This window comes from Rhinopithecus roxellana, chromosome 11, assembly GCF_007565055.1.
Source record: "Rhinopithecus roxellana isolate Shanxi Qingling chromosome 11, ASM756505v1, whole genome shotgun sequence".
Lineage (NCBI taxonomy): Eukaryota > Metazoa > Chordata > Mammalia > Primates > Cercopithecidae > Rhinopithecus > Rhinopithecus roxellana.
In genome coordinates this window covers 1,592,492-1,604,989 of record NC_044559.1, presented here as the reverse complement: position 1 = coordinate 1,604,989, position 12,498 = coordinate 1,592,492, and the positions used below count along the sequence as shown (strand labels likewise).

At 37.3% G+C, this 12,498-nt stretch overlaps 1 protein-coding gene across 4 annotated transcripts in view; it reads left to right on the top strand.

Moving 5' to 3' along the window:
* The window catches only part of ZFAND4 (zinc finger AN1-type containing 4), a 76,334-nt gene extending 64,545 nt beyond the window's left edge, over nucleotides 1–11,789 (top strand). For all 4 annotated transcript variants that reach the window (XM_030941323.1, XM_030941324.1, XM_030941325.1 and 1 more), the window contains 4 exons: nucleotides 967–2,118; nucleotides 3,107–3,161; nucleotides 9,133–9,253; nucleotides 10,807–11,789. In XM_030941323.1, coding sequence (XP_030797183.1) covers nucleotides 967–2,118; nucleotides 3,107–3,161; nucleotides 9,133–9,253; nucleotides 10,807–10,942 — 1,464 coding nt within the window. In that variant the 3' untranslated portion in view covers nucleotides 10,943–11,789. The remainder of the gene's footprint in view (nucleotides 1–966; nucleotides 2,119–3,106; nucleotides 3,162–9,132; nucleotides 9,254–10,806) is intronic.
* Nucleotides 11,790–12,498: the final 709 nt, after the last annotated feature.

The following is a 12,498-nucleotide window of genomic DNA, read 5'->3' as shown; positions in this document are numbered from 1 at the left end:
TTATTAAAATCTACTGTGCCAGAGGGCCCCAGGACCCACCCCAGGTGTGATGGTTTGATAGGAAGATTCACAGGACTGTAGTATGTTGTTGAATATAGTTGTACCTATTGCTAAGATTTATTACAGCAAAAAGATACAAGGCAAAACCAGCAAATGTAAAAGGTGCATAGAGCCACGTCTGGAGGAAACCAGGTACAAGCTTCCTAGAGTCCTCTTTCAGTGGAGTCTCATGAGATGTGCTTAGTCCTCTATCAATGAGTCGTGACAACATATGTGAAATGTTGTTTACCAGGGAGGCTCATTAGAGACTCTGTGCCCAGGGATTTTACTGGGCCTCTTCATGTAGGCACCCTCTGCCTAGCGTTTGCAGTTCAGACTCCCAGAAGGAAAGCAAGTGTTCAGCATGAACTGTATTATTGCATAAATAGTTTGGCACAATGAGCCACTCCTATCAGTTAGGTTCATGGGAACCCTCCTGAAATAGATGTTCCCAGAAGCCAGCCAGAGGCCAGTGTTGCCAGCAAGTCTTTTCAAGGATAGCAGTTTAGGCCTTTTAACTCTTTCTTTCTTTCTTTCTTTTTTTTTTTTTTAGGGTTGATAACTTTTTTTCTGTATACCAATCCAATGAAACATAGTAGGAAAAATTGTTGGAGATCTAAAATAGGTCAGCAATGTCATATCTAATATAATCAGTTCATTTTCTTTATAGTAAAACTCTGAGAAACAGTAGTAAGCAAAATAGAACAAAATTATTTTTCTTTAATATTACTGGAAAAGTATACTCAATGAAGGAAAATAGCATCTTCCCTACCATAATCTTAAGATTTTATTCTTCTTAAACATTTTAAATTGAGATAGTAAAAGTGCCAGTATGTTATGGTAAGTAACGTTTTCTTCCTTCACTAATTTTTGTTAATGGGCAGAGAAAACGACTGTGTAAAGAAACTGTATATTCATTCCTTTTAGCCTAAGAAAGCTGTCAAGATAAAACCTCACCCACCTATAGCTCCTCGACCTTCTAGTGGTTCCACTGCACCATCTTGCCACGGATTGTTAAGGGTCCTCCCCAACATTGGTCAATCTTGTTTACCTGCTTTTGGGAATGCATATCTGCCCGAAATCTCTAGGAATGGAATTTCAAGTTTGGCAGCTCAACTCCCTGCTGAGAGATCCATATCTTCTATCACTGGTGAATTTCTTAAGGAAAATAATAGCTGGGAGAATAACACACTGTCCCACTCCAGTAGCAATGTCAAACTACCTCCTCAGATACCCCATTTGGAGTTGGGAAATGACCAGGAGCTTGCTGACTCTGTTCTCCATCTTGGATCATCCCTGCCTACGCAGACAAAACACTTTTTAGGAAACTTGCCATCTAGTAATGAGGACACTGTCTTACCTTCAGAAGAATGTGTAATCGAAGAATCACTTCTACCTGAAGTGGGCTCACTGGCTTCATTTGCAGATGGAAATGCTGATGAGCAGAGCAGCGGCTTAGAAGATGCATGCAAAGTGAATCCGGAGTTGTCACTCACTAATGCTGATAAAGGATTGAAAGCTCCAGAGCAGCATCTTAAGCATGTTGCGGGAGTGCTGAGTGGGGAATCAGTAGAGACTTCAGTTCTTAACTACCGGGAATTAAGTCCTCACAAGAATAGACTCTTGTCACCTCTTCGCTGTTCTGCACCAACGTCGCTACGTAATTCTCTGGTGAAACCACAGAGACAGTCCAAAAGTTTTGAATTTGGGAAACTACAACCTTCTTCTCGGTCACTGGATGTTCAAAACATAACTGATTGTTCTTCCTCTAGGACTCTTCGCTTTCAGGGTGTTAAAGTTGATTCACCTGGGAAAAGATCTGATGTTATTTCCAAAGTTGAGGCTCGGGATATCACAGAAATGGCTAACAAGGCTTCCAAAGAGCCTGTTGATTGTGTAAATAATATCAGTTTTCTTCCTTCACTGGCCCGGAGCACAAGCAGAGATAGATTACAGAGCACACGTGGGGCAGGCAGGCTTCAGACCTCTGGAATTGGGCTGTCTACAAACCTCCAGCATTTTCAGGAAGAAAACCTTAGGAAAAGTTCTCCCCAGTTAGAACATCCAGAAGTTTTTTTGGTCAGTATTTTCCTTTCAACATGGTCTAGTAGTTATCCTTGTAGTGATCCAACTTACTTAAAGTTTGGTTTTTGTTTACATAAATAAGGAAGGCTAAAATTAGATTTTTTTCATAAGTTTATCTGAGAATGTTTCTTTAATTTGTATAAAATCTTCTTGATGGTTGAATTTTGAATGCTGTTTTAGTCCTGAAATGAGAATAGTAATTTGAAGATAAATTAATGTAAACAGTTTATCAGATATGTATGTATATGTTGAACTCCTCGAACTCCTGGGCTCAAGCAATCCTCCTGCCTTAGCCTCCTGAATAGCTGGGAATATAGGGACATGCCAATACACCGGTATTTTTAAATACTAAATCTTTTTAATGTTTTTTTCCATCCCAAGTAAGAACTTTTTATTTGAGTCATCAAATTTTACTCTCTCTCTCCCTTTTTTTTTTTTTTTTTTTTTGAGACAGGGTCTCATTCTGTCACCCAGGCTGGAGCACATTGGCATAATCATGGTTCACTGCAGCCTTGACCTCCCGGGCTCAAGCAGTCCTCCCACCTCAGTCTCTCGAGTCACTGAGACTACAGGCGCATGCCACCATGCCTGATTAACTTTTATATTCTTTGTAGAGATGGGGTTTCACCATGTTGCCCAGGCTGCTCTCAAACTCCTGGAACACAGTGGTGCAATCATAGCTCACTGCAGCTGCGATGTCCTAGGCTCAAGTGATCCTCTTACCTCAGCCTCCCAAAGTGCTGGGAATACAGGCATGAGTCACCACACCCAGCAAATTTTACCCTCTTAAAGATAAATAATAAGCATGATATTGCTAGATGTGGAATCAGGTTCCGAGTTAATTTAATTAAACAAAAATTGGATTAAATAATTTAAAATGAAAGCCCAACAGCATGTTAGTGATAAAATACAAGTATTTCATGTTTGTTGATCATTTCTGTTCTTCATTGACCTCTATAGATGTTTTGTGTTTTAATTGTAGTCTACCCATGGTGTTGGAATGAATGGAAATAATGCAGCAACAGGGAAAAGCGTAGGTAAGCTACAGATAATTTTGAAAACAATATAAGGCTGATATACATAATTATGCATCCGGTTGAATTTTCAAAGAGAAATGGGAAGAACCTTCTCTGTGGCATGTAAAGAGTAAATTCTCTCCCTAAATGTTTTTTCCAATTAAGAAAATAATTACGAGAACAGGACTGTAGGACACATATAAAGAACAAAACAAAAATTAAAATGGAAATATCTTGTCTTGGAAGAGGTGTCATCTATGTCAAAAAACCCACAAGATTATTGAAGAATGAACATGTAGTTCCCAGCCACCTTAGTTACTAGCCACTCTACAGCCATGTGGGTTTTGAAGAATTACCCTAGAAAGATGTCTTTCAACATCATGGCCAAACATCAGAGGTGGTGGTAAGAATCTCTTTTTGATGATCTGGTCATTTCTGGATAAAAGAAAGGGACCGTCTCTAGGGCCAGCTCTTTCCACGGCATACTAGTAGAAGTGACTATAACATTAGCACTTCTTTCTACCAATATAGAAAAACATTAAAGATGCACCAGCTGGTCCTTATTTTCAAGGAGGAAGGAAGCCATCTTTTTAAATGTTTTAATACCCAGACCGGGGATGGGAAACTCGTTACCAAAGATGTGCCACCTTTGTAGCCCCAAGGTTTTAAAAGATATTTGTTATGGTTGTCATGTGAGTTTTATGTTTTTATTGAAGACATTTAGGGTTTGTTTTTCATTCCTATGTAAGGCCCAAGATTATAAAGTCATAGTCTATTTGCATATTTTTTCAATTCTTTTGTACTGTGGTAAAATACACATAACATAAATTTCACTGTCATAACCATTTTTAAATATAAAGTTCAGTGACTTTCACATTGTTGGATCCATCACCACCATCTTTCTCCAGAACACTTTTCAAACTGAAACACTTTTCCCCCTCCCACCACCTTGGCAACTACCATTTCATTTCGTAATTCAATAATTTTTTAGGTACTCTAAGTACCTCATGTAAGTGGAATCATACAGTATTTGTCTTTTTATGACTGGCTTATTTCACTTATCAGAATGTTCTCAAGATTTACCCGTGTAGTAGTACATATCAGAAATTTTTTTCTTTTGGGGTCTGATACTCTATTGTGCGTGTGTGTGTACACACACACACAATATACACATACACACAGAGCACATTTTGCTTATCCATTCATCCGTTAATAAACAGTTGTATTGCTTCCATGTTTTAGCTATTGTGAATAATGGTGCTGTGAACACTACTTTCAATTATTTAGAATATATACCCAGAATGAAATTGCGGGATCAGAAGGTATTTCTATTTTTATTTTTTGAGGAACCATCATATTGTTTTCCACAGTTGCTGTACCATGTTTCATTCCATCAACAGTGCAAAAGGATTCTAATTTCTCCACATCCTTGGCAACACTTGTTATTTTCCTATTTTTTTGCTAGTAGCCATCCTAATGGGTGTGAGGTGATGTCACTGTGGTTTTGATTTGCATATCTGTGATGATTAGTCTTACTGATTATTGATTCCCTAATTAGTGAAGTTGATTTCCTAATGAGTAGTTTCATGTGCTTATTGGTCGTTTGTAGATCTTCTTTGGAGAAATGTCTTTTCATGTTCCCCCCCCCAACCCAAACTGTATCCAGCTTTATTAAAGATACTTTCCATAAACAATCATGGTATTTCAGGCAGGATGTGGACAGACAGTCGTTAACAGTATACAACAACTTTCAAACTCCCTTCTTCAGTGGAATACCAAAAATCAGAAAGCCACTATAAAACCCAATGAAATATCTGATGTTCTGAACAGGGGAAGTTTAGAGTGAGGGTTGACATTTCACATTTAGCATGTTGCTTAACAACTTTTCACAAGCCGACCCTGACTTTCAGGAAGTACAGTAAAAATGGTGGAATTTATCTGAAGATCCACAATCTAGAAATGGAACCACTGCTTTTTTGACAGGTGCCATCTCAGTGGCATCACTGGAAAGTCCAGAATGCCTGACACATTAGGAAATCCAGTTTGTTTATTTTCTCCTTTTGTTACCTGTGCCTTTGGTGTCATATCCAAGAAATCACCACCAAATCCAGTATCATGAAGCTTTTCCCCTAACTTTTCTTCTAGAAGTTTTATAGTTTTAGGTCTTATGTTTAGGACTTTGATCCATTTTGAGTTAATTGTTATATAGAGTGTAAGGTAAGGGTTCCACTTCATTCTTTTGCATGTGAACATCCCATTTTCTTACTAACGTTTGTTGAAACACTGTCCTTCTTCATTGAATGGTCTTGGCACCCGTATTGAAAGTCATTTGATCATGTATATGAGGATTTGTTTCTGAACTCTCTACTCATTAGTCTATGTGTCTGTTTTATGCCAGTATCACATTGTTTTCATTACTGTAATTTATTGACTTTTAATGTTATAGTTGTTGTGTTTCCTTGACACATAACTCTGTCCTGCCCTAACACACAGCTAATCTTCTTGGAAATTTGCATTACACCCATCCCTACTCACTCAGCTCTAGTTCAGTCTTCAGTGCTGGTTCACGTCTCGCTTGCTACTCTTCTGAAACTGCTATTGCTGTGGCCACTGACGATCTCCATAATTTCAAATCCATTGGATGCCTCCGTATCTTTATCTTACTTGATTTTTCTGTCCTTCATTCTTGAAATAGTTTTCTTTTTTTTTTTTTTTGTTATTCTAGGCTATCACATTGTTATAAATTCTTTCTTTTGTTTTAATCTTTTTTTAACCTCAGTTTTCTTCTGTCCTTTTTTTTTTAACCAGCCCTCTGCTTGTCACCAGATACATGCTCTTTTTGTTTGATTTCATTTAGGTTTGAAGTATCAGCTGCTAGCTGCAGTAGAGCTGTGTAACTTGCTTCCATTTTCTCTCACCATAATAACTATCATTCTGAATTACCTAGAAGAGTCTGTATACATTTTGATGCAAATTTCATTTAATTGACCTCCTAGATTCCTCCTTTGGTCCTCTGTTCTTTTCACTATAAGGTTTCCCTTGGAAACTGTATCAATTATTGTAGTTTTAGCCATTGATTTTAGGCAGATGACTACCAACCTTGCGTCTGAAACACTAATTTATTACTTTTTGCTGCCTTTCTGTTGGGTCAGTTTTTGTAGATTCTGTTAGATGTTAGATCAAATATGAGACTAGGAAATGGCAAACAAGTGCATTACCTCAAGTACCTTTCATCTTGTTCTGAAAAGCAACTCTTCCCATCAATATGATTTTATGGATTTTTGTCTTTATTCATCTGTTCAGTACACGTTTGAGAGAAGGCGTCAGAGAGGAGTTGATAATTGATGATGTCTTACAGGACAAGTCAAATGCTACTGGGTTGACAGGTAGAGTTTATTTTAGAAGAGATTGCAGATGTAGAAGGACTTGGTACATCCTTCAGGGTGGGTTTGGCATGGTAAATTACGGTGTCTCTGGATAGTTAGAAAGGCATTGTATTGGACATAATAATACCTTAAATGCCAGTCCAAGGGATTTATATTTTTCCTGTTTATAGTGGGGAATCAATATGTTTAGTGATGGTTCCTAGCACACAGTAGTTGACTAATAGTTTTCTCTGAATGGTAGAAGGATGTATGGAAGCTGCTCTCATAGAGTACTGTACTTATATTTTTGTGCTGCCTCATTACTGTCACTAATGTATTCTCTGTCTCTACACATTCACAAGGGTTGTTTTTTTTTTTTTTTTTTTTTTTTTGGCAGAGTCTCGCTCTGTTGCCTGGTTAGGCTAAAGTGCAGTGGCATGATCTCGGCTCACTGCAACCTCTTCCTCACGGGTTGAAACAATTCTTCTGCCTCAGCCTCCTGAGTAGCTGGGACTACAGACACATGCTACCATGCCCAGCTAACTTTTGTATTTTTAGTAGAGACGGGGTTTTACCACGTTGGCCTGACTGGTCTCGAACTCCTGACCTCAGGTGATTTGCCAACCTTGGCCTCCCATAGTGCTAGGATTACAGGTGTGAGCCACTGTGCCCGGCCTCACAAGAGTTCTTGAATGAAAAAAAGTGTGGAGAATACTGAGTTAAGCATCCCCTAAGAAAAGAAAAAAAATGAAAATGTGACTACAGTGAATTAAATTATCAGAGATTCTTCACCATTGTTTAAGGAAGAATATCCTAAGCCTGAATTTTAAAGATAGTTTCGAGTAGATAAACTTCCACTGGGCATCATGTAATATATGCCTTTCTTTGGTGTCCTGTGCAAGTGCAAGTAAATATCTTTTTACAAATATTTTAAATAATGGAATTACACCATCACCTTTGTGAGATGTTCTTGGTATCTCTAAGTGCACTTGAGAAAGAAAATGTTTATTAACTGAGTTGGTACCCAGGCACTATTAGGAGTCATTTCAGTTGTTTCAAATTTTGTTTCTAGTTTTGGCAAGATCTGGGAATGTATTTTAGACTGGTAATAAAGAAGATTTAATTTTCCCGGGCTTGTGTACAAATTACCTAATCTCTGTTGTGACAAAAGACATAGAACCAATTAATTGTAAATCCGATTTTTTGAACCCTTTAAGAAATTTCAGACTTTTAGCTTGCTATTATTTAATACCAAGCTTAGGCCCCCCAAACCTTTTTCAGTAGTGGAGAAAAGGTCCCAGCACTATTGACACTACCAGTTTTTCCTCACTCCTTCCACTTGTTCTTGCATTTTTTCTTTGCCTCTTGCTTCTTAGCCTTTGAGTGACACCAAGCACATGTGTACTTATGCTGTTACTTTATCAACTATGGGCAGGAACTTTGAGTCTCTCTGCTTATGACTGGGGTTTGTTGGCATTTTGATCAGTTCTAAAAGACATTTCACTTAGTAATTAAAGAAATTGATTTGACCTGGCACAGTGGCTCACACCTGTAATCCCAGCACTTTGGGAGGCCGAGATGGTCAGATCATGAGGTCAGGAGTTCAAGAGCAGAACAGACTGACCAAGATGGTGAAACCCCATCTCTACTAAAAATACAAAAAAATTAGCTGGGTATGGCAGCGCACACCTGTAAGTCCCAGCTACTCGGGAGGCTGAGGCAGAAGAATCACTTGAACCTGGGAGGTGGAGCTTGCAGTGAGCCGAGATCTTGCTACTGCACTCCAGCCTGGGCAACAGAGCGAAACTGTCCCCCCCCCCCAAAAAAAAACAAAAAACAGATTTAATTCTTTCTTATGTAATAACAGATGTGCTCTTATTTTTAAGGTAAAAACTCAAGTTGATACAGTAGTACAGAATTCAGTAAATATTTTTGGAAAACTAGTAGTACTGTGAAATTGATCTGTGTACTGTGTTAGTTACTATTATTAATATGACATTTCATGTAATTATAACATGCCTAAAACTTTCAGAGTGCTTTTTACATATGTGGACTGAACTGACCTTAAAGTGCTTATTAATCTAGAGAGAAAAATACATGTTCTATTATGTTAAAAATAAACATATTGAAGTTTTGAAAGAATAAATGACTTGCTCGTGGTTTGATGAACTTACTGTCTGTGGTGTAATAGGACTAAAAGGCTTGTTTCATGATACTCTGGTACTCCTTTTTGGTGTGAACAAACAGAATATTTGTATTGCAATCATGTTCTCAGAGGTTTCATCAAATATGATTTTGAAGCAGACATTTTTCTTTATTCTCCGTCAAAATTTGGTATACTTTATATAAACTGATTACCATTAGAAATAATCAGAAAAGTGGTGTGTATAAAAAGTTCTAAAAATATAAGTGCTAATCAGTGGAAACCTACCACATCTTAAAAAAAAATAGTTCCACTGCAACTTGACCTGTAGATTTTATAAATAATTTTAGATATAAAAATAGCACAAATTAATTTTTATGGCATAGATATTTACTTTGATAGGACTATGTTTTGTGTTTTGCTTAATAGTTTCATGTTTAGGATTTTATGCCTGTGTTAATCAAGATGTCCTTTCTCTAAACAGGAGAATGTACTACTCATCACTTCCCACCTGTGAAAGCCCCTCTTCAGACAAAGAAGAAAAAAACAAATCATTGTTTTCTTTGTGGAAAGAAAACAGGACTGGCTAGTAGCTACGAATGCAGGCAGGTTGGCCAGCTGGAGAAGCTGAGATGCTTTCTCTGTGATAACCCAGCTTGGGGATTATGCAAAATAAAATATTTAAATTGCCTATTTATAACATCATTAAGATGATGTTCAAATAGCTGTGTTCAGTTGAACTTCTAATTGGCTGAAGTAAAGAACAAGTAGATAGCTCATGGGTTTCCAAAAGATAAAAACAGATCCTTCCTTGTCCTTTAAGTTAGGAGGTTTAAACTAATCTGAGAGTGTACCTTTTTTGTCTTATGGTGAACCTGCTTGGATTTTGTTTGAATAGCACCTTGGAAGAACCCCTCCCTGAATATTCTATTAAAAATTTAACAAAAAAATTAAAAGTTAATATAAAATAGATGAATAATATATTTCCAAAAATTATGAAATTTTTCTTTCCGTAATTATTTATTTCATTAGTATTGATGGATATCCTCCAAGGATGATATGTCATATTATCTTGGATGTCAGCCCTTAGATTGAGGCTAGGCTTGAAAATAACTGCTGCTGCGGCCTTTTTTTTTTTTTTCAGTACTGCGATCATAGCTCACTGGAGCCTTGATGTCTTGGGCTCAAGCGATCCCCCTGCCTCAGCCTCCCTAATAGCTAGGACTATAGGCATGTGCTATTATGCCTGGTTAATTTTTTAAATGTTTTGTAGAGACAGATCTCACTGTATTGCCTAGGCTGGTCTCAAACTCCTGGCCTCAACTGATCTTCTCACCTTGGCCTCCCAAAGTGCTGGAATTTCAGGTGTGAGCCGCCACCACACTCAGCCCAATCCCTGCCTTTTAGAGTGTATTCTGTTCAAATGAAAACAACTTATCTTGCTACTAGAGATATTCTTAAAAATTCTTTCATGGCATAGTTAGAGTTTACTATTTTAATTTTATCATGAGACTGAATTTCTCAGAAATTCAGAATTCTTTGAGGTTTACTAGGTATAAGAGAAATGATGGGCATATTTATCGGCTTTTTGCAGTTTTACTGCTGATAGAGTTCTACACCCTGTTTCATTCTTTTTTTTTTTCTTCTTTTTGAGACTGAGTCTTGCTCTGTCACCAGGCTGGAGTGCAGTGGCATGATCTTGGCTTACTACAACCTCCACCTCCTGGGTTCAAGTGATTCTCTTGCCTCAGCCTTCCAAGTAGCTGGACTACAGGTGCATGCCAGCACGCCCAGCTAATTTTTGTATTTTTAGTAGAGATGGGTTTTCACCATGTTGGTCAGGATGGCCTCAAGATCCACCCGCCTCGGCCTTCCAAAGTGCTGGGATTACAGGCATGAGCCACCGCACCTGGCCTACCCTGTTTCATTCTATAATGACTTCTTTATCATAAATTGTCATATTCATAGACAATTAACTTGTTCTTTTTTGGGGGGTATTTATGTTTGTTTACGAATGAAAGGGACATGTCAGCAGTGAAATTGCTAAAAAGAACCAAAGGGCCCCTGTTGGACTACCTGAAGTCAAGCTCCTCTCTCCCAGAGAGATGAGCCTTTCATAGAAATACAACTATTCACGTAAACTTTTTTTGTGCTTTAGATGTGGAAACAACTTCTGTGCATCTCATCGTTATGCAGAAACTCATGGCTGTACCTATGATTACAAGAGTGCAGGGAGGAGATACTTGGACGAGGCAAATCCTGTGGTTAATGCACCAAAACTTCCAAAAATCTAACTCTTCCTCTACATCTTACTGTTCTGCCTGGGAATCGTATTATAATGACAGAAGAAATATTGTTTAGACTATTATTTTTGTTTGACTCTAAAAGATTTGCCAAATAACAAAAGCATACAATGCATACTGTTGGAGAACAAGAATGCTACTGTATTTTACATCTTTATTTCTTGGTGAAACAAAAGTTTTAAAAGTAGTTTTAAAAACTTTACAGTGGAATGATTTAGCTTTGTTATTGCATGTCTGGTGTTAAGTGTTTTATATATGATATTGCAGTTTTACTAGATAAATCTTCAAAAGATGCACTTGAGGAAACAAAATATTTCCTAAATAACCAGCCTTCTACATTGTACAGAATGAGCAGTCATGTAATGAATGGCTCTACTCAAATTGACCATATGGTTTTTTTTTCTTTTTCTTTCTTTTCTTCTTCTTCTTCTTTTTTTTTTTTTCAGAGGTGGGATGGGTGGAGATTTTTAAAAATTCCCATACATGAAAGTTTACTGGGTTTTTAGCAAGTTCCTTTTTACTTCAAGCTACTTTTTTTAAAAAGAACATTTTTCCAGTGTGGTTTTTAACAGATATATATTTCTTCCACATTCAGATTAGTATTCAGACATGTATCCATTCTAGAAAACACATAATGTTCATGATAGTGTATATTTTACTACTTTTTGAATGTTAGTTTTAAAATAGAAGATGTCCCACTTGCCATTAAATATAGAAGCCAACTTTTTACCTTTTGAAAAATGGCTACATTTAAAACAAAATCTCACAGCTTGATTTTTCTTACTTGTTGAGAGCTATTACCAGGAGAAATTCAAATAAATATTCAATTTCATTATGAGTTTTATTATTTATTTGTAATAGTTTTTCTTTTATAAATAATTTTTCTTTTATAAAATCATTTAATTAAATGAGTGATTTATTTTACGTGGATAAAATAACTATCAGTATAAAAGTATTCTTTTAGGGGATTAAGGATCCTGTTCCCCAGGTGTAACCAGAAACCATTAAGGCATTTGGGAGGCCACTTGCTGTATAGAAGCTCAGTTCAGACTGATGCTGAACCCTGGTGAACAACTAGCACCCAACCCAGGTAGATTCTGCAGCCCTGGGGTAGCAACTCTGCTAAGAGTATCAGAAGGCTAACTTAGGAACTGTGAGGGGCCTCTTCCTCCACTTAAGGTTGAATGAACTGGAGAGCTCACTGCCCCTGCTCCTGTAAGAAATGAAATGTTGATGGAAACAGATGCCTTCAGACAAAGAGGGCAGTAAATTTATAAGAGGGAATGGCTAAAAGTTAGCAGAGGAGCTATGCAAATGGGGGTTGAAGGCATGCTTTTTAAGAAGGGTGGATATAAGTAGATGAAAAATACTTTCATCTGTGTTATGAATAATTCAGTATTTCCTCACGTATCATGTGTTTTAAACACTTAAAATATTAGAACTGCATTACAGAGATAGACTGCTGAGAAGTGGACCATAGCATATTTATTCTGCAAACAAATATGAATGCTTAGGGCATACTTGATGTAGTGTACTATGCTTTTTAA